Below are 24,915 nucleotides of genomic sequence, written 5' to 3' on the forward strand. Positions count from 1 at the left end.
TAGCCATTCGATACAATCATGCCGAACTGAGATGCTTCTTCACAATCAAATAAAAAATAAATCGGATTTTTTCGCGCTTTTAATATTTTAGTTTGTAGTTTTAGTTAGGTCCCCCCCGTCACAATGTAGGCTGTCTTCGAAACGTCGGGAGATAAGTAAAATTTTAAAACCGTTATAAAATCCAAAAAATAATTTAATTTTAAAGTCTAACAATCGCGTAAACATAAGAAATCATTATGATTCTTCACGCTACGGTAGAAGGAAATTACGAAGTCTCGAAGGTGTTACTATTTTGTGCACCGTTCGCTATCAGGCGCATGGCTCGTTCGTCTCGTCTTTCATTGTTATGGGCTGGCTTGGTGGCGTAGTTGTAATTGTACACGCTACCAGTACAACTACCGAGCTTTGGTCCTGGGTTCAAATCCCGGGTCGGGCAAAAATAATTGTGACTGGGTTTTTCTATCTTAAAAATTACACAGTTGCAGCTCAGAGTCAGAGAATTGGCGGTGTGATACCCCGTGCCTCGGAAAGCACGTAAAGCCGTTGGTCCTGCACCTGATCTCTCTTCATGTCGGATTGCCGTCTCACCGGACTATGTGAGTAAAGGAACAGAGAGTGCACCTGTTTATTGTTCACTATAATATCTTCTGCGTACTTGGCTGCTCTCCATTGAGATTGGCCGCCGTGACCGATATTCGGTTAGGAAAGAATCAATGGTATAAAAAAAGATGTAAATGATAACTCGCTACCGCCTATTGACATAGTAGCTGCATTATTTAAGTAAGTCGTAAAATGTGGAATTGAGTCGTTAGACAAAGTAGGGACGCGTTGGCTGTATTTTATCTGACACCTATAACCATAATTATGAGGGTTCAAGATGGCATTGTCACAAATTAGAGACTTTCAAATGCCATAAAATAAGGGTTCAGTTATAAAAAAATTTGGTGTTATAAATTGTTTTTTAGGTTTATATTTTTGTAAATTATACGTTTTGCAGACATATAATTGTTGAGAAATACTACAATAGTATAAAAGTGAGAGTTACTGCTCCTGCTCAAGAAAATGTTAGTTTCGACTAGTGTTTCGTAGATATAAGTAAACAAACAACTTCTGCACGATGCTTAATTTCTTGTTAGTTTTTGATCACATCATGTAGTAGTAGCCTCAAGTAATAGCAATTCATTTAGAGTAATATGTGAAAATCTGACTTTTCTAAAAAAAAATATGTGTATTCTTTGTGAATTATCGCTTACTTTAACGGTGAAGGAAAACATTGTGAGGAAACCTGCATAACTGAGAAATTCTCTATTGGGAATTTTCGAGGGTGTGTGAAGTCTACCAACCCGCTTTAGGCCAGCGTGGTGGGCTAAGGCCTATTCCCTCTCAGTAGTAGAGGAGGCCCGTGCCCAACAGTGGGACAGTATATAATACAGAGCTGATATTATATATTATATTATATATATTGTATATGTGAAAAAAGATTTTTTTACTCTTTTTTAAGCACATTGCGCGTACGGAGCCATAAGAGATTTAGCATAATTAAAGTTCATAATATATAGACGAGTGCAAAAAAATAAAATGGATGTATTGTTTTCTTAAAATATTGCATACGAAGGCCGAATTTTACCGCTGGACGACCCCTAGTTCTTTGTAATCTATGTAAAGCTGGCGAAAGGTTTATATACCCCGATTCCTGCTGGCTTGCCTTTTGTAATATAATCATTAACGTATATTCTATAGACACAAACGTCCATATAAACTATTTTATCCAAAATCTAAACTAAAATGGCAACCAAAACCTAGCTGTTATAACCTATTTATTCACTTGAACAACAAATAATTTTACTTATTTGACTAATATTTTTCAAATCCAGGTTTACACTTAGACTCAAGTGCTTATGTCATGAGCGTCACTCCGTACACAACCACAAGCTGTCAATATTGACCATACTAGTCAGTTTGAATGGATTGCAGTTCAATTAAGTTGAACAAAGTGAATGTTAAGAACACCAAATCTAGTATGTAGTATATAATATATATCGATAAATATAATAATGTAGTCAAACTATCAAAATAACTTGTATTATTAATAAATATTCATATCTATAGCATAGTGGGTTAAAATCTAAAAATAGATAACTAGTACTAGTACCTACGATTTTTATCGGCTTCCCTTTTGGATATTTCACCTTTCGCCACGGCTATATACATAAAAATAGTTGCCAATATGTTTAAGAGCATCACTTGAGAACGACTCAAATGGCTTGATTGATTTATTTTTTTATGTTTCTAATTATCAAATCCAGGTTTGTATTAAGTTATAATTTTACAAAATCAACGGGAAAGTGCAATGTGGATGCTATTTTTGTATGAAAATATTTCGTACACGCTAATCTATAATCACCAAATCAATTTCAATTAAGATTTTTGGGAGAGTTTATTAGCTCCAGCTTGAAATATAGGAAAATTTTGAACCCGATAGGTGGTGCTGTTGTCGAGACCTTAAAGATGGAAGGTAGTTTACATAAAATGCAGTCTGAGGCAACGTCTGCCGGCTCCACTAGTTGCTATTAAAATCGAACAGGCGCATAAAGAAAATATTAATTTCGTTCTCTTTAATCACGTATGGTATCAAATTAATAGGATTTCATTATATTTGAGTACATATCGTATATTTATATGACACTTCTGCACATAAATAGTACGACATTTTATTTATTATATGCCGTGTATCCTTTGTTGGAGGTCCTTAAATAAATAAATAAATTAATTAATTGTTGGAATATAACTAACACTCTGGTGTCAGTGTGGCTCATATTATTATGTAATATCTATTGCTTTTTGATAGAGTATTGTTGCAATTTGCTATACATACAGATCTAATTGTTAATGTCTCATTCTCTCCCAGTGACGGTCCTGAGCCAAGGTTTGTAACACATTAGTGGGTTGCCCTCACCATGCTCGCTTAATTTCCAAGGGCTGCGAGCCTAAAGCACCCAAAAGTCCGGAGTATTTGTATACCATCGAAGCAATTTTAAAATTGTACAATATTATAATAATATCAGCCCTGTATTATATACTTGCCCACTGCTGAGCACGGGCTTCCTTTACTACTGAGAGGGATTAAGCCTTAGTCCACCACGCTGGCCTAGTGCGGATTGGTAGACTTCACACACTTTCGAAATTCCTATAGAGAACTTCTCAGATGTGCAGGTTTCTTTACGATGTTTTCCTTCACCGTTAAAGCGAACGATAAATTCACAAAGAATACACAAATGATTTTAGAAAAATCAAAGGTGTGTGCCCTTGGGATTTGAACCTGCGGACATTGGTCTTGGCAGTCCGTTCCACACCCAACTAGGATATCGCCGCTTTTTACACCCAACTAGGCTATCGCCGCTTTTACAATATTGCCCAACTGAGAATCGAATATGGGACATCCCAGACTACAATCTGCTGCTATATCAGAGTTGATTCGCACAAACAATACTATTTTATAAACACGTGCCTTCTTATCCACTTTACAAGATAAAATATTTGATATCACTAAAATCGAGTATTTCGTTCATAAGTATTTATATCATAATATTAAGTACATATTGACTCTTAAAACGTTATCATATCTAAGCGACAATCAGTAAACTTTTAAATAAAACGATTTCATTTCTTAAATATTGTAATCAAATTATAAAAGAAAGAAGTTTATTGTTGGAACAAAGATAAAAAATTAAAAACACTAATTATTTCATAACATAAACAGTTATTGCGCCAATGGGCCTTCCATTTACCTATATACTGCAATACCACCTATGTAATACTGCAGCGCTGGTTTTCAATGAGATGCCCATTTGACGTACAGACATCAAATCGGTATACAGTAGTAGTAACATATCGGCGGTTAAAACGTAATCATGTCTAAGCGACAATCAGTTAACTTTGAAATAAAATGATTTCCTGTTTTGATTTAAGAATATTCATAATTCGAAATATCATTAGACTATACTATTTTTAAAAACTAAATAGTTTAATTATCATTAATTTTCTTAAAATCAAAAGTTTAGATTGCTTTATTAAAAATGTACTAATTGTCGCTTAGATGTAATTGCCTTCAAAGAATACGTATTTATAAAATCCAGACATGTATTTATATAGGGTCGCACTGACATTCTGTTACTAATTGAAACAACGTACTCCTTGACAATAACACTGTACAATGTCGAAATGACCCTGTACAAGACACATTGACTATAAACGTAGGAACGCACGTGTTACTCACTGATAAAGATATGATAGTTTACATTCATTATACAATACTATTATATAAAGCTGAGGAGTTTGTTTGAATGCGCTAAACAGGATCTACTGGTTAATTTTTTTTTTGTGTCGGTTAGACCATTTATCGAAGGAGGTTATAGGCTATAACTAATATCAGCTGGGCATTGATGAAAAATGTTGCAAACACGGGGAAAAAATATTCTTTTTGAGAGCTTATGTTGCGTGCGCTGCGTATACGGTTAAAGTTACGCAACAAATATGTATGATGGAATTGTTCCTCTTAAGAAGTTCTAAATATATATTGTAAAACTATGTCCCCCGCTGCATCTGCCGGCCTGTCTGAACGCGATAAACTCAAATAATATCTAACACATTTAGATGAAATTTGGTATGGAGAGAGTTTAAGACCCCGGGAAGGATATAGGCTACTTTGTATACCGGGAAAATATATAGCGGGTATTTTATCCCAGAAAAACTTTTTCACGCGGGAGGAGTCGCGAGCAAAAGCTGGTATAATATATACGTATTTGTTCCGACAATTTACTTCTATCTGAAGTTTTTTATATCGCGTGACATGCAAAAATAGTATCTTATTAATTATTTTAATTTTAATTAATGATCTTGTTGAAACTGTATAGTAACGAAGAGTATAAACCAAACAATAACAACCAATGCGAGCTATATTAGTACTGGCAGTATGCCGCTTAAAAAAATATATACTTCTCTTTGGTCGTTGTCTTGTCATTACTGTCAAAGATTACTGTTCTCAATAAATCTACTGATAGTTTTTCAATCCTGACTTATTTCTCTCATAATCCATCAGATCTAACTAAGTAATCAAGTTTATAAACGTAACTTTGTCCCGAATGGGAAGGGAGAGGTGTAAGCAGCCCGTCGCCATATCGGACACTATTCCAGAATCCGGGCTAATACTGAACAGAAAAATCCAATATTACTTTGCCTAACTCGGAATTCCAGAATCTCAGAGCTCTGTAGTACCGAATACAATAAAACTACGTCACTGCGGTCCAGCCCCGGATCTAAGGGGGGGGCTAGCCGGAGCCCATGCCCCGGGCGGCGAATTCAGAGGGCGGCTTACCGTTAACTTATCGTTAACTCAACTTTGACTACTGAGACATCCAGTACATTCAATACTAAAATTATTTCCTGATAGGCGCGAAATAATAATGATGATGAAGTAAAAATACAGATGGGTGGGGGCGGCATTTTCTGAATTTTGCCCCGCCTCGAAAAAATTCAAGATCCGGGGCTGCTGCGGTCCAACCAATTTATTCGAACTAAATTGTGTAAGGTAATGCCCAAATCGTCACGCTGGGCTATCGTGGTAAACGAAGAATATCAGAAAACGCTATTGCCCGTTCTCAGAAGGCGGGACGACTTGCACTAGAGGGACGATTGGGCGCATAAAGCAGCGACTGGGTTCTGGGACGTTCCTTGAGTAAGGCCTATATCTTACTGTGGACTGAAACGAGTTGATGATGATGAATCTATGTGAAATTATTATCTCAAAACTCCTATCTTCATCAATTAGAATTTTGAATAAGCGATAACCGTATTTGTACAAAAAGCGGCGGTAGCCTATTTAGTTGTGGAACGGACTGCCGAGACGAATGTCCGCAGGTTCAAATCCCAAGGGCAGACACCTATGACTTTTCTAAAAAATATGTGTGTATTCTTTGTGAATTATTACTTGCTGCAACGGTGAAGGAAAACATCGTGAGGAAACCGGCATACCTGAGAAGTTAACTATAGTAATTTCGAGGATGTGTGAAGTCTACCAATCCGCATTAAGCCAGCGTGGTGGACTAAGGCCTAATCCCTCTCAGAAGTTGAGGAGGCCCGTGCCTAACGGTGGGACAGTATATAATGCAGGGCTGATGATGATGATAATTGAACATAAGGCGATAGTAATCCAAGGGTTAAGTCCAATTAGAAATTTTGGCAAGTCATTATATTATATACACGCATAACGATAATATGGACATATCTTAAGATATGTCGAGCTACACATGAGACAATTATCCATGCATTAATAACAAAATAATTACCGGACAACCTTGGATGGAAAAACAAAATGCAAGCGACGTGTGACCAAATTGTTTGGATAACGTGTTATTACTATAATTGAAGTATATTTTAATGAGTTCATTAAATTGATAATTATTTCTTTTTTTTACGCCAATTAGACATCGGAATAGAACTAGTTTTTGGATTTTAGCGCGTTTTTTTTATAATAATTTTATCGTGAAGTCTCGAATTTGCAGCCTTCACGGTCACGGACGGGAATGAAGTGTAGGTTGTCTGAAATGATCGTTACAATATCTACCTACATTTTGCAATTAAGTATAATTTTTTTAATTCGTCTCCTTTATATATTTTCTTAAAACGCCTAGATTTTTTTTTTTACCTTCAGTGGAGTTACTTTTCCATGTGCGTATAAAAAGGTATAAAAAAATAAAATAAAAATGATTTATTCATCACGTAGGCGAACATAGTTGCACTTATGATAAGTCAAGGTACATGAGAATATTTAATTATTACTTAATTAGATTAGCTTATATAAACAAAGACAATTTATATTGAAAATAAAATAAATGAAAAATATACTTGGTAAACAAAGAAGCCAGCCTGGGCTGGCAGGGAAAAAGAAATAAAATTATGTATGTATATATGTATTTTTAAATAAGCAATAAATAGTATCATGTTGATCATCTTATTACTGGTGGGAGGTCTCTCATATGTGAGCGTCCGCCTGGGTAGGTGCCATCGCAATGTCTACTGCCGCCAAGCCGCAGTGTGTAGTCACTGTTGTGTTCCGGTTTGAAGGACATTGTAGCCAGTGTAACTACTGGATATAATAAGACTTCATATCTCATATCTCTAGATGGCGAGCATAATGGAATATCAAAAAACACTTTGATATTCAAAGTGTTGGATGGTGTTTCTGCTGTTTATGGGCGGTTGTATCGCTTACCACCAGGCGAACGGCGTGCCCGTCTCGTCATTCAAAGCAATAAAAAGAATAATCATCTTATCTTTCTCTGTTCCCCGAAATAATGTACATTTCGTTGTATATTACTACATTTATTTATTTAGTTGCAACAAATTTGTAAAGACCAATACACATAAAATTAACACTTATAAACTAATACTAGCCAAGTTGAACATTTATATTAGTTTGAAATTATCATGCGATAAAATCACGCGAAAACGACAAACAGAAATAAATTATCCAAGTAATTTAAAAATCTACTAAATGTAATAATTTACATAAGAATTATACGACTGCCTCGGTGGCGTAGTTGTATTGCATGTCCGGTACAATAGCGCTCTGAGGTCCTGGGTTCGAATCCCGGGTCGGGCAAAGTGATATTTGTATTTTTCTGCTCAGTATCAGCCCGGAGTCTGGAATTTGTGCCCGATATGGCGATAGGCTCGCCCCCTATCACATCATGGGACGGAACATACTTGGCGAAAAGTGGGTGCCCTAGTTGCGCCTCTGCATACCCCTTCGGGGATAAAATGCGTGATGTTATGTATGTATGTAATTATACAAAAGTATATCAAACATTACGCAAAATTATAAGTAGGGAATAAAAAATAATTAATTTAATTGTAATTAATTATTTTGCTAACGAGCCGTGATATAACCATAGCCGCGATAGTGTTATGTAAGTGTCTCACGCTCCGGGATCAGCCTGTAAATTCCAGTTCCAATAGGCCGGCATAATTGTGTCGACGGTCAATGGGTAATCATCTCTCGTCAGTCGACATTCTATTGACCCTCATTCCACTTACCACAATGGCTTTGCTCCTTATTATATGAAACTTGACAGTCAAAATGTGGATGTGATAAACCTCTACCTACCTTTAAAAGAAAAGGCATCATGCATGTAACATCTCTACGAGATCAAAACAGCTCGACAAAATGAAAATCTAGTATGACCTTTAAATCTGGCTGGGTTTTTTCGCAAATTGCCACAATTCTACGCAAATTGTAACAGAATTTGATTATCTCCAAATTGCGCCAGAAAATTGTGTCTTGGAATAAATTAGTGTTAATTTGGCACGTTATTTTCGGTGATATTGTGGAAACTGCCAAGACGCTGTTAAATGTTCCATTTGATACAAAATGGCGGCATACAGCTGTCAAAATTTGGTTTAATGCAATCACTTGATAGTTAAATACAAATAGTTCGTGCTGATGGTAGGATATAATATTTTATATCCGCCCGGATAGCGACCATACACAAGGTGTTAAAACCCGCCATAGTGGTCCACATATGTGTGTCGCGTTCTAAAGTCCGGTTCCAAAAGGCCGGCATAATTGTGTCGACTGTCGAGGGGTAATCATCTCTCGTCAGTCAAAGTTCTATTGGAGCCCACTCCACTTACCATCCGTTGCAGTGGATTTATTTTTCCGTCCCCGTATAAAAAAAAAATAATAACCGATAATCCAACAAGAATTATGAATTTTATAATATACGGCAGTCGTTTCAACTAAATTTCTAATACACATTATCTTTTCAGAGTGAGCAGAAGTTTAACCTAAATTTAAGTTTAATAAAATAGGGGGCGAGCTCATCAACATTTTAGATACAATTCCAGGATCCTTGCTAATACTGAGCAGTAAAGCTCAAGATCGCATACCCGACATATGGATCCAAGACCTCATGATACAACTACTCCACACACACCATAATATAACTACTCCACTGAGGGCGTCTAATTAATCATTGATTAGTCGATAATTACTTCGACTAATGAACGAAATTGATCTCCAGAAGAAGATATTGGATAGGCAGCTGTTTGTAAAATCCAGTCCTTTCTCTTTGAAATATATAATCCTTTCAACCCTGGATAAAGATAAAAGACAATAGTTTTTAAACGCTGATATAAAAAACGTTTTAATAAAAATAATAAATCGCCTTCAAAAACCGCTAAAAACCAAAAAAATTATTTAACTAAACAGGTAAATACTGGTTACCAGTTTTGGACTCGGTGACTTAATAACCTCCTCCTTTTTTGAAGTCGGTTAACAAGGAAGCAACGCATCTTTCGCTACGAAGTCCTTAAAACTAGGCTCACTAAACAACCCAACACATAAAATCCAAAATTCAGAAGTCTAACCTACAACTTAGCTGTCTCTTAATTCTTAACTTTTGGAATGCCATCTCTTTTCCTTTCGTTCACGTCTCTCCCTGTCTCTTTCCTTTAAAACCAAACTACAGTTTGGATTCTGTATCAACTTAGTTTTGGGATTAAATTCCACGGGGAAATTATGTACATAATAAATATAATAATATCAGCCTTGTATTTTATACTGTCCTATTGTTGGGCACGGGATTCCTCTATTACTGAGAGGGATTAGGCCTTAGTCCACCACGCTGGCCTAGTGCGGATTGGCTGACTTTACATACCCTTAAATTCTTATATAGAATTTTTAGGTATGTAGGTTTTCTCCCGAGGGTTTTCTTCACCGTTAAAGCAAACGATAATTGACAAAGAATACACACATAACTTTAGAATAGTCAGAAGTGCGTGCTCTTTTGTTTTAACCCGTAGATATTCGTCTCTGCAGTCAGTTCTAGTTCCAACTAGGCTATCGCCGCTATTTATAATCACTGTACTTGCGTCTAATTTATGAAAATACATAGTTTACCCTGTTTTGTCTAGATAGAAAACAATTCACGTGGCTTCGTTAGTTTTTATCACATAATATTCAACATTGCTTCATAGAAACGTTCTTTAAGTACCTAGTTTTTGTCTATGTTGAACAAACAAATACTTTCATTTATACCTAAGTTAGGTAAGTAAGAAATACCAACTAGGTAATAATTTCATACCGATTTTTTGTGTGACCGTAATCCCAATCGAGTTATAACCAGTGTAACTACTAGATATAAAGACTCAACATCTCATGTCTCAGGATGGCGGGCGCAGTGGAAAACCAAACAATATTTTGTAATTCAAGTTGTTGGATGGTGCTTCTGCTGTTTATTGGCGGCCGTATCGCTTACCATCAGGCGAATTGCAAGCTCGTCTCGTCATTCAAAGCAATTAAAAATATCATGTTATACCCTAAATTGTCTATAACGTGGCTCTAAATATCTGGTAAACTATAACTATTCTGAGAATCTTTAATACTAGTAAGATACCATAAACTGCCCCTGCATATGATGCGTCTAATGCAGCCCAATAGAGACAGTTATGATTTATTTGAACAAAAGAAAAAATTATTATCACACCCATTTCTCTCGCTCCACCATTTAAATTCCTTTATTATTTCACAAACTCCGGGGAACACTAACACCGAAGTAACACAATAACTAACAAACCACGAGCGTGCACTTTACACTCCAAATAAAATTGTGTTACGTTTACGAGTGATATAAGTACGTGTTACTAAATTTGTTGTTTTGATTAAAACTACTTTGGGATGCCGGCACCACCTGTTATAAGTTAATAGACCTTGTTGTGAAGGCTGATACCGAACAGAAAAACCCAATTATCACTTGCCCGACCCGGGATTCGAACCCAGGACCTCAGAGCGCTGCCGTACCGCGCAGTACAACTACGCCACCGAGGCAGTCTATTATGTGTTATAATTTACAAATTTGTTCAGTTCGACGGTTACATTACGGCCACTAGTACAATAAATTGTAGACAATTTGTGTTCATTGTCGTATCACGCAAAAGTTACCCATTGCAGTCAAAAAATTATTAATAAAGCTTTAATTTAATAACATATAGGATTAATTTCATAAAAATCGACCTATAAAATCAATAGATTAATTTTTAAGTTAGTTACCAATCTTATACGACCAGACTGCGCGTCCTCCTAGTGGTTTGTGTGAAGGTATGTGGAGTCTACCAACCTGCACTAGGCCAGCGTGACAGGCCTTAACCCTCTCAGTAGTAGAGGAGGCCCGTGCAGTGGGTCAGTATACAGGGTCATTTTGACATCGCGTTACTAAATGAAACCACATACTTATCTTGGAAATAACACTTTACAATAAATTACTTGAGCCGTAGATGTAAAAAAGTGTAAGTTTGGAACAAAATAAATATTAATAAAAAGTATATTTTATTTTACGCGCTCTAAAACTAAAATCAGAATTATTGGTGAAAAATATTCGTTATTAATGGATGATTTTTGGCACATGTCAGCCAAGATGAAGACGAGTATGTGGTTTCATTTAGTAACGCAATGTCAAAATTACCCCGTATAATACAGGGCTGATATTATATAATATATTACTATTATAGTCTCATTATCTACAATGATTCTTTGTCAATTATACACTTGGCTAATAACAATTACATCTATAAGTGACATACGTAAGCGAATAGCATGACACAACAAGGCTAAACCGTTTTTGACAATTGAATACCATTATACACGACTATAATTATTATTAATGTAGTGACTCGGAAAATCTAGAGATATTGTTTTTCCTGCTTTTATGGCCTGTTTCACAATTGAGTAAACGATACTAGTCTCTTAAATATGTAAGTGGATCAAATATCTCACAATCTAATCTATGCTCTCGAAAATGTTGAATCATAGCACTGCGTGGCACACTGCGACATTAAATCTGATGATTGATATAGCATTAAGTCAGGAAAGCTGGTTATGCACTTCTACATGTTTAACTAAATTATGCATCTATATATACTGCCGTGGTAAGCGCATAATTCGAGATTTGATTATTTCGAGGTAATCGAAGTTTGGTAAATATAGTTTTATAAGCAAAACTGATATGGAGAAACTCTTTTAAGTTTTTTTTTTTAATGAATTGCAGTACAATTCCGTTGGAAACAGTGAATATTCGAATCGCCAAATCTAGTACGTAGTACATACATATCGATGGGAATATACAAATATTTTATTTTTCCAGGATAAAAGTCCTGCCTAATGTTTTCCCGGGGTAAAGAACTAGTCTCTAGCCCTCAAGAGCAATGGTAACTTCTTATAAGTGAAATAATTTTCAAAATGGGTTCAGTAGTTCCAGAAATATTTTTTGTGGAGGCACTGCCTAAAGTCATAATAGCGGCGATAGCCTAGTTGGGTATGGAACGGACTGCCAAGACGAATGTCCGCAGGTTCAAATCCCAAGGGCACACACCTCTGATTTTTCTAATAAAAATATGTGTGTATTCTTTGTGAATCATCGCTTGCTTTAACGGTGAAGGAAAACATCGTGAGGAAACCTGCATGCCTGAGAAGTTCTCTATATGAATTTTGAGGGCGTGCGAAGTCTACTAATCCGCACTACTTCAGCGAGGTGGACTAAGACCTATTCCCTCTCAGTAGTAGAGGAGACCCGTGCCCAGCAGTGGGAAAGTATATAATACAAGCATATTACTATAAGCACAACATGTTATAGTGAAGTAACACCATGCAGTTATGTTTCGTGTGATAGAATTTCTGAAGACCTAACCAATTACCTTCATTTCCTTATCGCTATTCCTAAAACAATACAGCCGAAACAGACAAAAAGAAACTTGGACAAAGATAATATTTAAATCCTTCTGCCGTTAAGCCAGCGTGAAGACGCTGCCAATTGCACCAGACATACTAAAAAGGTAGAGGTATAGTATAGTACGTTTACATTCATAGTATCACGTCTCTATCCTATGGGATTGGAATGGACTATCTCTTCGTGCCCCATAGGGCATAGTACATTTCGTTTTCATGTATTCTATATGTATAAATGTAGATGTACACAAAAACTTGATCTAGTTTATGCTACATCTTTTGGTTTATCAATTGTTAATTGTTTTTGATTATAATAATAAATAAAAAATATATAATTTGAAATCGACATTTAATTAAATTGAATTGCTGCGTGTATGGTGCAATTAGTTAACAGCGTCTGCATGGCGCCTAAGACGTGTGAGTGCTCTTTGACGTTTCACGTACAACAAAAGGAATAAATAGAGTATTGTTTCACGAACCCTTCTCAACGGCTGTCGATGACAGATTCTACGGTTACTGTTATCGTTGTGATATTATTCTATGACATACATTTCATATGAGAACCAAGACTATTTCTGAAAATAATGATTATAGGTTAGATTTTAGACTGCCTCGGTGGCATACGTTCTGAGGTTCTGCGTTCAAATCTCGGTGCGGGAAAAGTGATGTTTGGGTTTTTCTCCTCAATATCCCTGGAGTCTGGAATTTCTGCTCTATATGGCGATAGGCTCACCCCCTATCACATCATGAGAGGGTAAATATTTGGCGATAAGTGGGTACCCTGGTTGCGCCCCTACTTACCCCTTGATGTATGTTTGATTGATTTTATATCCAAGCGCGTAAAAGAAAGGTCCCCTAGTACTAAAATAAAAATAAATAGATAACCACATTACATTTCTTAGCCCTCCTTCGATATCTTTAATATATATCCGATGACACGAACCGCGTAAAACTCCGTTTTCGGTTATTAATGATGTCCAAGAATATAGTCTTTATCTTAACAAAAGGGTTATAGATTGAACGAAATATTTTGCAAGAACCGAGATTATGTACCTTTTAGCTGGAATTAATCATCACCTTGAAATATTAATTACGATGTTCTTTATGAATCTGTTGGAGATAATTTGAAATTTAGATAATGTACAGAATTAAATTAGAGCAGGTACTAATTAGTACGCCTGTCGTGCGAGGTAAATTAATCTATACTATTATATAAAGCTGAAGAGTTTGCTTGTTTGTTTATTTGTTTGTTAGTTTGTTTGAACGCGCTATTCTCAGAAACTACCGGTTTGAACAGAAAAAATATTTTTGTGTTAGATAGCCCTTTGTTCGTGGAGTGCTATAGGCTATATATCATCACGCTATGACCACTGGGAGCGGAGCAGTAATGAAACATGTTGCAAAAACAGGGAAAATTTATTAGTTTTGAGCGCTTCCGTTGCGTGCGCTGCGTAAACGGTTAAAGTTATGCCACAATGATGTATGACGGGATTGTTCCTCTTAAAAAGTTCTACAAAAATATATTATAAAACAAAGTCCCCCGCTGCATCTGTCTGCCTGAACGTGTTAAACTCTAAAACTACCCAGCATATTAATATGAAATTTGGTATGGAGACAGTTTGAGACCATGACTTTTATAATGGAAAACTTTAGCCCCAAAAATTTTATAACGCGGGCGGAGCCGCGGGCAAAAGCTAGTCTCCCCCCCTCCCCCCCGTGACCATGAATGCTGCAAAGTCTTCGAAACGTCGGGAGAAAAATAAAATACAAAAAAAACACGATAGAATCCGGAAAATTAGTTTAATTTCAATGTCTAACATTCGCGTAAACATAAGAAATCATTATCCTAACGTTTATCATCAAGTAAGCAATTGCACGTTCTACATTCATTTGTATAAAGATTATATTTATTGTTCAGACAAATATGGTTCTTATGTTGTATGTACATAGTTCATATTTATTTTAAACTAGTTTCTTTTCACAATTTACCTGTGTCCAAAGTTTTTTTTTTTGGATAAAAAGTTCTCTTTATATTTTGACGAGATAAAATGGATCTTATATTTTAAGATAGACCTCTAGACATACAACGCATTCAAATCCATGCCCTCGTTTTTGCGTAATGCATGTACAAACAAACAGACAAATGTTCAAAAACTGTTGTTTTGGCTTCTGTGGCTCTAATGAAGCCGCTCCGTATTACTTCTTCTTTCATATCTGCAATGTACATCAGTTCGTTACGCTTTATTACAATAATATATACGTTATATCAAGAAGACAGAAACGTCAATTCCATCTTGTTTAATATGCCATATATATTGTCTATAAAATATTATAGTTTCAATGCAAATACAATTGTACTACTAGAGCACAATTTTTCTTTGAAGAGGTTGCACCGATAACTATTGTTTGAGAAATAATAACACTCTACAGTTAGGAGGAAACTCGAGAACAAGTAGCATGTGGCAGTTCTGATATAAATACGACCTAGACTGACTTATGTCATTATATGAAAGTGTACTTAGTGGATGGACGTTTCTTCAAAATGTGGAATTATTTACTAGTGATTGCAGTGGCATTAGGGAGCGACGCAGCAAGGATCCTGGGCTTCTTTCCAACGCCTTCCATCAGCCATCAAGTGGCTTTCAAACCTCTAACTCATGAGCTAGCGAGACGAGGACACGAAGTAGTCGTAGTGACCACAGATCCTGTATACCCGAAGGGACAAACACCACCAAACCTAACCGAAATAGATGTTCATGATATCTCCTATGAAACTTGGAGGAAACATTTTCTATCAACTACAACAGGGAAAACTGACGATACCTACAATCAAATATCCACTATTATCCATTTGTTTCGTATTATATTCGAACAGCAAGTTCTTAATGATGAAGTGAAAGATCTCATCAGGAATAAAAATGGCACATTCGATTTATTGTTGCTTGAACAATGCGTTCGGCCCGCTTGGTCGTTGTCTCATGTTTTCAAAACGCCTACGATTCTCGTGAGTTCTTTTGGTGAAGTGTATGACGTTCTTGGTGCAGCAGGGGGTCCTAATCATCCATTAATATATCCGACTGTGCTTCGACAAAAACTATACCAGTTAACCTTATGGGAGAAGATTAGTGAACTTTACAGTCATTATTACTTTGAGAAGATTTTTGATGAAGCAGCTATGAAGGACAATGAACTTACCAAGAGACTGTTCGGTCCCGATACACCTACGTTGACAGAATTATTGAAGAATATGGAAATGGTGTTTCTGAACGTGCATCCAATTTGGGAGGGGAATCGTCCGGTGCCGCCGAATGTAGTGTTCATGGGCGGCATACATCAGAAGCCTGAGAAACCGCTGCCTCAGGTAAGACACTATAATCATAAGCAACTAAGTAATAAGTGTACACATTGAATTTTCTACTTCTTTCATGCACCCACCATGATTATCTCTGCACCATCCAAAGGTTGAGTGTTAGAGAATGTCTTTGGCATTAAGTCCGCCTGTGTACTTTTGTATAATATGAAGTGCTAAATAAATAAATATAATGCACATGAATTGAAAAAAGTACTTGAATGTTTTCTGTGATTGTTTTTATATTACCTTTTAAATAAACTTGGAATGAAAATTGCATAGTAATGACTGGAGTTAAGAATCTCATGTAGTCTCAATTGTGGTAAATTAACCTTTTAAGTGGTATGGGCATTATAAACTCAAGCATTTAATGACACTACAGACAATACATTTTAATTATTTGCATCTCTATATTCAATCAGGATTCATAAAAAAATTTTCAATGATTATAAGGTTTTCTTTGACTTCTCATGATGCAGAGGAATGTAATATAGTCCGATTTATTAAATTTCTCGATATCACATTTGTTTCTTGGAAAGAATTGCGATTGAAAATAAGAGACTTTTATCTCGTCTTTACACCCTGACCAGAAAAATAAAAAACCACTCCATTATATTGAACTAATTTTTTATACTGAGAACATTAACTTTGATACGAAAAAGTAGAAGTCGCACCCCCAAAGCAAGTTTTTTAATATCCTGGTCAGCCTTTACCTTGTATTCAATGGGACTAGCGCCGAGAGAGTTGACTCTCAGAATTCACAACTGTTTAAACTATTTCGAACGATACCACAATCTAGTTTCTTCAAGAGATTGACGTCACCCACTTCAGTTGAAAACTAAGATAATTATATCAATATATGTTAAACGCAATGTATAATTTACGTGTTAACGTAATTTGTCTTTCTCACAATGACTTTGCATCAATCAATCAACATTTAAAAGTAAGCCAATATCTTTTAAAGAGTTCGGGATAATCCCAACGTATTACAAAACAAAGTCCTCCCGGCACATCTATCTGTTTAAACGCTATAAACTCATAAACTACCAAATAAATTGCGGTGAAATTTAGTATGGAAATAGCTAGACACCGTTGGAAGGTTTTTATCTCGGAAATCTCATTACGCGCACGGAGCCGTGAGCAAAAGCTAGTTCTTTTAAATCATAAACTTCATCTATTCCTAAGACGTTCTTTGCAATAATCTAGCTGACTGGCCTAGTTCGGGTTGGCAGACTTTATACACCTTCTAAATGTATATTATAAAAGATAAAAAGTTTGTTTGATTGGCTAATATTGACATACAACTTGATTCTAATTGGTTGTAAGATAAACAAATCTGAAGAAACAGTAAGCTGTCAGATAAACAAAGCTGAGAAACAGACTTGTTATCACAGTAATACTCCGTCCTTAGATAAATAACGTCTATGAATAAGGGGGTTAGTGTTTATTATTCTAATGCTCTGGTACACGCAGTCTGTCAATCGCTGACAGTTATTCGAAACAACTGACAGTCACGTAAAATTAATATTGTCGTTAAGTTTTGTTAAATTTTCTAACGTTCCGCTCAACTTCCTTAGTTTTTTCTTTCATAAGAAACTTCTCCTGACAATCATTAACAACAAAAAGAATTAGCGAAATTGTTCCATTTGTTCCCGCGTGATGCGATGACCAAGGGGAATATAAATACATTTTTATATAATGACGTTACTTTGTGTGGTTTTGTGTCGGTAATTCAATTGTTTTCATTTTCCTTATGAGGTAATTCAACATATGTTCCATTTACATAGAAAATAATCAAAAGAGTAAAGAATATTATCCTCATGCGAATAGCTGAGGGCAAGTCACATGACTAAAATAACGTCAATGGGTAAAGGAGGATAAGTGACGCTTCACATCGTTTATTTTATTTAATTTCATTGGGTTGATAGTGGAATACATTATGAACAAAAGAAAACAAAGCGGCGATAGCTTAGTTGGTTGTGGAAAGGACTGCCGAGACGAATGTCCGCAGGTTCAAATCACAAGGGCACACACCTTTGAGTTTTCTAAAAAAATATGTATGTATTTTTTGTGAATTATTGCTTGCTTTAACGGTGAAAGAAAACATCGTGAGGAAACTTTTTTTTTTTGTTTTCGCGGAGAAAGTGCCTTATGACTACCGCCCAGCCTTCGGGGACGACGACTGAGCGGTTATGTTGGGGTCACCGTGCCTTACGGCCCGGCGTTGAGCCACCCGGATTTGATCTTGCCCTTGGGGTGACCGCCGGGCCGAGTCCCTAACCTATATACACGCACGGCATACCAACTAAAACTCCGCGGTGGCCGTCTTCGGCGCATCAGGGACGACTGTGGGCTTCCTCTAATTGAAATGTCTAAGTTTTCGTCCGCAGTCGTCCCTGCGCGGTGCCGCCTGTTGCGGCCCGTATCCTATGGGGGGGCTCAGAAGCCCCCGCGTAACCGAAGGACGCTCTCGGCGTCAACGGCAGCATGAGGCCTACCTTCCACGCTGCCGTCCATCCCGGGGGTCATCACAATGTGCGAGATGTGCACAACGTACACTAAGGGCGGACGGCCCCCTGCTGCCCGCCGACGACCCCCCGATGGCCCCTATTAGTCGCCTTTTACGACAGGCAGGGGATACCGTGGTGGAATTCTCCAAACGCCCACGTTCCACAGGGCATCGTGAGGAAACCTGCATACCCGAGAAGTTTTCTATAGGAATTTCGAGGGTGTGTGAAGTCTTACCAATCCGCACTAGGCCAGCGTGGTGGACTTAACGCCTAATCCTTCTCAGTGATAGAGGAGGCCCGTGCCCAACAGTGGGACAGTATATAATACAGGGCTGATATTATTAAAAGAAAACAAACACTCAAATCATACTATCCAGTTACAACCACAACTAACATTTTTTTATTGCTTTGAATGACGAGACGAGCTTTTCGCCTGATGGTAAGCGATACTACCGCCCATAAATAGTAAAAACACCATCCAACACCTTGAATTATAATATATTCTTTTGGTATTCCACTGCCCTCGCCATCCTGAGAGATGAGATGTAAAGTCTTATTATGTCAAGTAGTTACACTGGCTACAATACCCTTCAAACCAGAATACAATAGTGACTACACACTGCTGCTTGGCGGCAGACATACACATTGCGGTAGTACCTACCCAGTTGACTACCCAGGGACAGTAAGACAAAAAGTATTTATAGTAGCATGTGGGTTATGGTTAAGCTTTGATAATGTAGGCTATTAAGCTATGTACCTAACTGATTTTGAAATCAGCGACTCGTTAATAGCTATTTGAAAACAATAATGTGATACAAATTGGCGTAAATACAAATAAATAAATGATCATTGTAAATTGATAGTGTATCAACGATGTTTCATTATCAAATTTTATTTTAGTAATTGCTTCTAAGCTACAACTGTATTGTGAATTTGTAAATGGATTAACTTATAACCAACGGTCTAATCTATCTATCTTCTATATCTATACTTATAATAAATCTGTAGAGAGGTCAATTCTGAACATGAAATATATTTCCAAAATAACTATCAGGGGGTGATTAGGGATCGATACTGATGCCAAAAATGCAATTAGTAAAATTTTTGTCTGTCTGTCTGTCTGTCTGTATAACCGTTATAGAAACAAAAACTACTCGACGGATTTTAACGAAACTTGGTACAATTATTTGTCATACTCCTGTGCTGGTTATAATATACTTTTCATCACGCTACAGAGAGCAGAGCAGTGAAGGGAAATGTTGGGAAAACGGGAGAAGTTACTCCATTTTTTAAGCTTCCGTCGCGTGTGCAACCTTAATGGTTAAAGCTACACAGAAATCATGTATGACGGAAATGTTCTCCTTAAAATTATGTAAAAAATATCCCACGACAGCATATGTCTATCTTTTATGGTTGACTCACAATAACACGTGTAACTCCCGATAGCTTAGCAGTTCGAAGCTTTCTCATTATATTTGTCTACTCTTACGTTTATAACACCCTCAGTCATCCCTAATTAAAAAAGTTAACATTATTAAATATTCCATAAAAAAGAATCATAGAAATCGGTATAGAAACACCAAAGTTATACATGAAATATGCTAATAATAAGCCATCATGCGTGAATACTGAATCATGCTATAAGGATTATTTTTTTATATATATAAGGTCGCGAACGCACAGGCAGGCGGCTTGCTTAGCACCTAGAGGCTAGCGAATCACCTAGCGAGTAGCTTCGTAAAACGAACATTCTCGAACGTTCGCGACCGGCTCCATTATTGAAGTCCGAAATCCACGCGGGCGAAGCTGCGGGCGGAAGCTAGTATTAAATAAAATTTTAAAAATGTGTACAAGCGATAACTAAGTATATTGTATTTCTATAAATGGTGGGACGGTATAACCGATGCTTAATGCTTTTGGTGAAAAGGATAAAGAGGGATAAGTAACAAATTTCCAAACAGGTGCTACTGATAAAAAGCTGTAAGTGCCAAGCATCTCTATGCCAGTAAGTAAAAATACATAACCGACTATAAACTAAAAATGATGAAATTTTTATAAAGTAACTAGTTGACCCGACAGACGTGGTCCCGTCTTAACTGTGAATTTGCAGCGCGCATTCTGTCAATCGCTTGTTATTTCAAACAATTGACCGTTATATAAAATTAATATTTTCGTTAAGTTTTCTTAATTTTTTTAATTTTCCGCGCAATCTTTTGATTTTTTTCTTTCATAAGAACCGTCTCCTGACAATAACAAACACAACAAAAAAAAATAGTGAAATCGGTCCAGCCGTTCACGCGTGATGGCGTGACTAAGGGAAATAGGGATTCATTTTTATGTATATAAAGAGAGATAAACGTCTTTAGTGTCAAAAAGCCCATAACTCCATTGGTTACCCTGATATGATAGTTCGGAAATACATTTTTGTGCTTGATCATAAGTGACAAAGAAGTCATTGGAGAGCCATGTTAGTAAGCACATTTGAAAACGCCCAAAATTTTAAGTAGCATGACCTTCGTAACTCATTTTGGACCTAAAGGTATAACCTTTTAACCTTATAACTTTAGTTCATTTACTTGCCCAACCGGAACTGAAGCATTATCATGGCCAAACTATGCTTCGACTAAATAAGGAGATGTCTGAATGCTGTACATGTATTATCTATAATAATATTATTAAGCATTTTTTTGTAGTAACTCGAAAAACTCGGTGACTGAGATTGCCTCGGTGGAGTAGTTGTACTGCATGCGCGGTACGGCAGCGCTCTGAGGTCCTGGGTTCAAATCCCGGGTCGGGCAAAGTGATATTTGGATTTTTCTGCATAGTATCAGCCCAGAGCCTGGATCCTGTGCCCAGTGTGACAATAGGCTCGCCTCCTATCACATCATGGGACGGAACAGACTTGGCGAAATGTGGGTGCCCTGGTTGCGCCTATGAATAACCCTTCGGGGATAAATGCGTGTTATTTGTGTGTGTGTGTGTGTGTGTGTGTGTGTGTGTGTTTTGTGAAAAATCTCTGTAACTATTGAATAAAACGGTACTATTTAATAAAAAGGTGAAATACTTTAGTGGTCCCCGTACTATAGTTTTACACGAACAGAACTACGAGCACAGATATTACATTAATAAAGAGTTTTATGTCATTAAAAATACGTCAGAAGTTCGAATAACTACACTTTTCAACAATAAAATCGTCCTTAATATAAACATCACATTATACATACCACGCACATCGTAAACAAGGAGTAAATATCGTCAGTTTCGATATAAACACCACACCAGCTGTACTTGTTCACTGTATCCAAGTACTGTTCGTGCGTTGAACGTGTTTCACGATGTGGTACGCGCTAGTGATCGTTCTGGCATCAATGAGCGATGCAGCAAGGATCTTAGGGTTCTTTCCAACGCCTTCTATCAGCCATCAAGTAGCTTTTAGGCCTTTGATACACGAGCTAGCGAGACGAGGGCACGAAGTAGTCGTCGTTACCCCGGACCCAGCCTTCCCGAAGGGACAAGCGTCGCCAAACTTAACAGAGATAGATGTGCATGATATTTCCTATGAAACATGGACGAAGAAATTTATATCAAGCACTCCTGCAGGGAGAAATGAACATACATACAACCAAATGGACATTATAATGCAGTTATTTGATATTATATTCGAACAGCAAGTTCTTGCTGATGAAGTGAAAGATCTCATCAGTAACAGAAATAATACATTCGATTTACTATTCGTTGAAGTGTGTGTACGTCCAGCATGGGCATTGTCACATGTTTTGAAAACGCCTACAATCTTTGTAAGTTCTCTTGGAGGATTCTTTGGAGTGCACGAAGCTGTGGGAGCTCCTAATCATCCGATTCTATATCCTAATAGTTTTCGGCAAAAATCATATCAACTGTCTTTGTGGGATAAAATAAAAGAATTATATAAACAGTATTACTTCGAGAGCATATTCGCAAAATCAGCTGTTAAAAGTAACGAACTTACAAAGAAGCTATTCGGGCCTGATATACCCTCGTTGGAGGAATTGCTAAAGAATATGGACATGCTATTCTTGAATGTACATCCTATTTGGGAGGGAAATCGTCCAGTGCCGCCGAATGTGGTGTTCATGGGTGGGATACATCAGAAACCTGAGAAAGAACTGCCTAAGGTAAGAAAGATAAATATCCGATTTTAGTATTATATTTTGCTAGTTAACATTTCCTTGGACTTCTTCACTTAACATCAGGTGCAGTAAACTTTGTTAGACTATAAATAAAATTGAATCCCGTGTGATAAGGAATAACGAGTCTGCGAACAAAAGACAAAATGAAAATAAATATAATATTTATCTACCATTTGTTAAATGCCTCGTTAAGTTTATCACTTTTATAAATAAACAAGTAATTACAATAATACTCTATGGCGTAGAAAAGGTCTTTGGTTCTGACAAAATAAATACAAAATATGGTAAAAGAAATATTTTGAACTCGAATATTAATTAATTACACTACAAACTAAAGTGATTTGTATTGAAATAAAACCAGTTTTCCGTTTTTATTGTGGTTATTTATATTACAATGTTCGTCCGATGTTTCGAAGACTCTACAGCCTTCATGGTCATGGGGCTGACTGAGGTGTATGTGCCCCTAAAGATTACAGTTTTAATATCTACTTCACAATTATGCATTAAAAAAATCGCTGATGTCGATCTGAAAAAAAGGAAAAGGTGTCCAAAAGAACCTTAATATCATTAAAAATCATTAGAATTTTGACCACTGGGCGACCAATAATAAACTATATTAATATAAAGCTGAAGAGTTTATTTGTTTGGACGCACTTAGCTTATATATATAATTAATATAATATCAGCCCTGTACTGTCCCACTATTGGGCACGGGCCCCCTCTACTAGTGAGAAGGATTAGGCCTTAGTCCACCACGCTGGTCTAGTGCGGATTGGTAGACTACACACACATTCAAAATTCCTACAAAGATCTTCTCAGGTATATAGGTTTACTCATGATGTTTTCCTTCACCGTTAAAGCAAGCGATAATTTAGAAAGAATACACACATAATTTTAGAAAAGTCAGAGGTGTGCGCCCTTGCGTTTTGAACCTGCGGACATTCGTCTCGGCAGTCCGTTCCATAACCAACTAGGCTATCGCCGCTTCGCTTCGCTTAGCTTAGAAACTACTAAACTCTGCAACTTATTTCACTTATAGAAAACTACATTATTCCTGAGTGCTATAGGCTACTTTTGGCAGAGCTGCAGCCAAAGCTGTATTTATCTTTACATATTATAAAACAAAGTCCCTCAAAGCTGTTTGTCTGTACGTAATTGATTTTCTCAAAATCTTATGAACGAATTCTTGTACGGTTTTTACTAAACGATAGTGCATTGAGGTAGGTTTGGATAAATAGTACATTACAGTTTTTTGTAAATTTTCTGGAATATAAAGATTACTGTTGAAGAAGTTGCGAGGTTGCAAAAAATCCCGTGGATCGGGAATTACGCGAAAAAAAATTATGACACAGGGATTCGCACGCGGGCGAAGCCACTAGCACAGCAAGTTTTTTATATAAGTCTTAGAATATAGTGCTTTACATAATTTTATTATCCACATTTTTGTGTTTATAATCAGGTAAACCGTTGTATTTATCTCATCCAGCTGTGTGAATTATGTAGGATTTAACGCCAGGAAGGGCACTGTTTTGATTCTCACATTGGTGAATTGTATTTAAGTGTTTCTGAATAGACCATGAAATGAGAAAATTCATAATATAAAAATCTGCTATAAAGTCAGATTCTTTCATTTCGATGTCTAACATTCGCGTAACGTAACAAATTATTATTATAATTATTCTATGTTCAAATTGAATGGATATTAGCTATAACTTATTGCAATTTAAGGTGTACTAGGTTTAAATTTAACGTAAGGTTCACCTTAAGCGGCGATAGTCTAGTTGGGTGTGGAACGGACTGCCAAGACGAATGTCCGCAGGTTCAAATCCCAAAGGAACACACCTCTGACTTTTCTAAAGTCATGTGTCTATTCTTTGTGAATTTATCGTTCGCTTTAACGGTGAAGGAAAACATCGTAAGGAAGCCTGCACATCTGAGAAGTTCTCTATAAGAATTTCGAAGGTGTGTGAAGTCTACCAATCCGCACTACAGCGTGGTGGACTAAGGCCTAATCCCTCTCTGTAGTAGAGGAGGCCCGTGCTCAGCAGTGGGCAAGTATATAATACAGGGCTGATATTATTTTTATTATATAAGGTTCACCTTAACTCA

The 24,915-nt window shown here is 36.8% G+C and overlaps 1 protein-coding gene across 2 annotated transcripts in view; it reads left to right on the forward strand.

The window, feature by feature from the left end:
- Positions 1-15,229: 15,229 nt before the first annotated feature.
- The window catches only part of LOC115452060 (UDP-glucuronosyltransferase 2B4), a 32,344-nt gene continuing 22,658 nt past the window's right edge, over positions 15,230-24,915 (forward strand). The window contains exon 1 of one of the 2 annotated variants that reach the window (XM_037444141.1): positions 15,230-16,139. In XM_037444141.1, the coding sequence (XP_037300038.1) occupies positions 15,285-16,139 (855 nt within the window). In that variant the 5' untranslated portion in view covers positions 15,230-15,284. Of the gene's footprint in view, positions 16,140-21,954; positions 22,792-24,915 lie in introns of those variants that run through there. The other variant, XM_037444162.1, reaches the window with a different exon arrangement.

This window comes from Manduca sexta, chromosome 5 (genome assembly GCF_014839805.1).
Source record: "Manduca sexta isolate Smith_Timp_Sample1 chromosome 5, JHU_Msex_v1.0, whole genome shotgun sequence".
Taxonomy (NCBI): Eukaryota; Metazoa; Arthropoda; class Insecta; order Lepidoptera; family Sphingidae; genus Manduca; species Manduca sexta.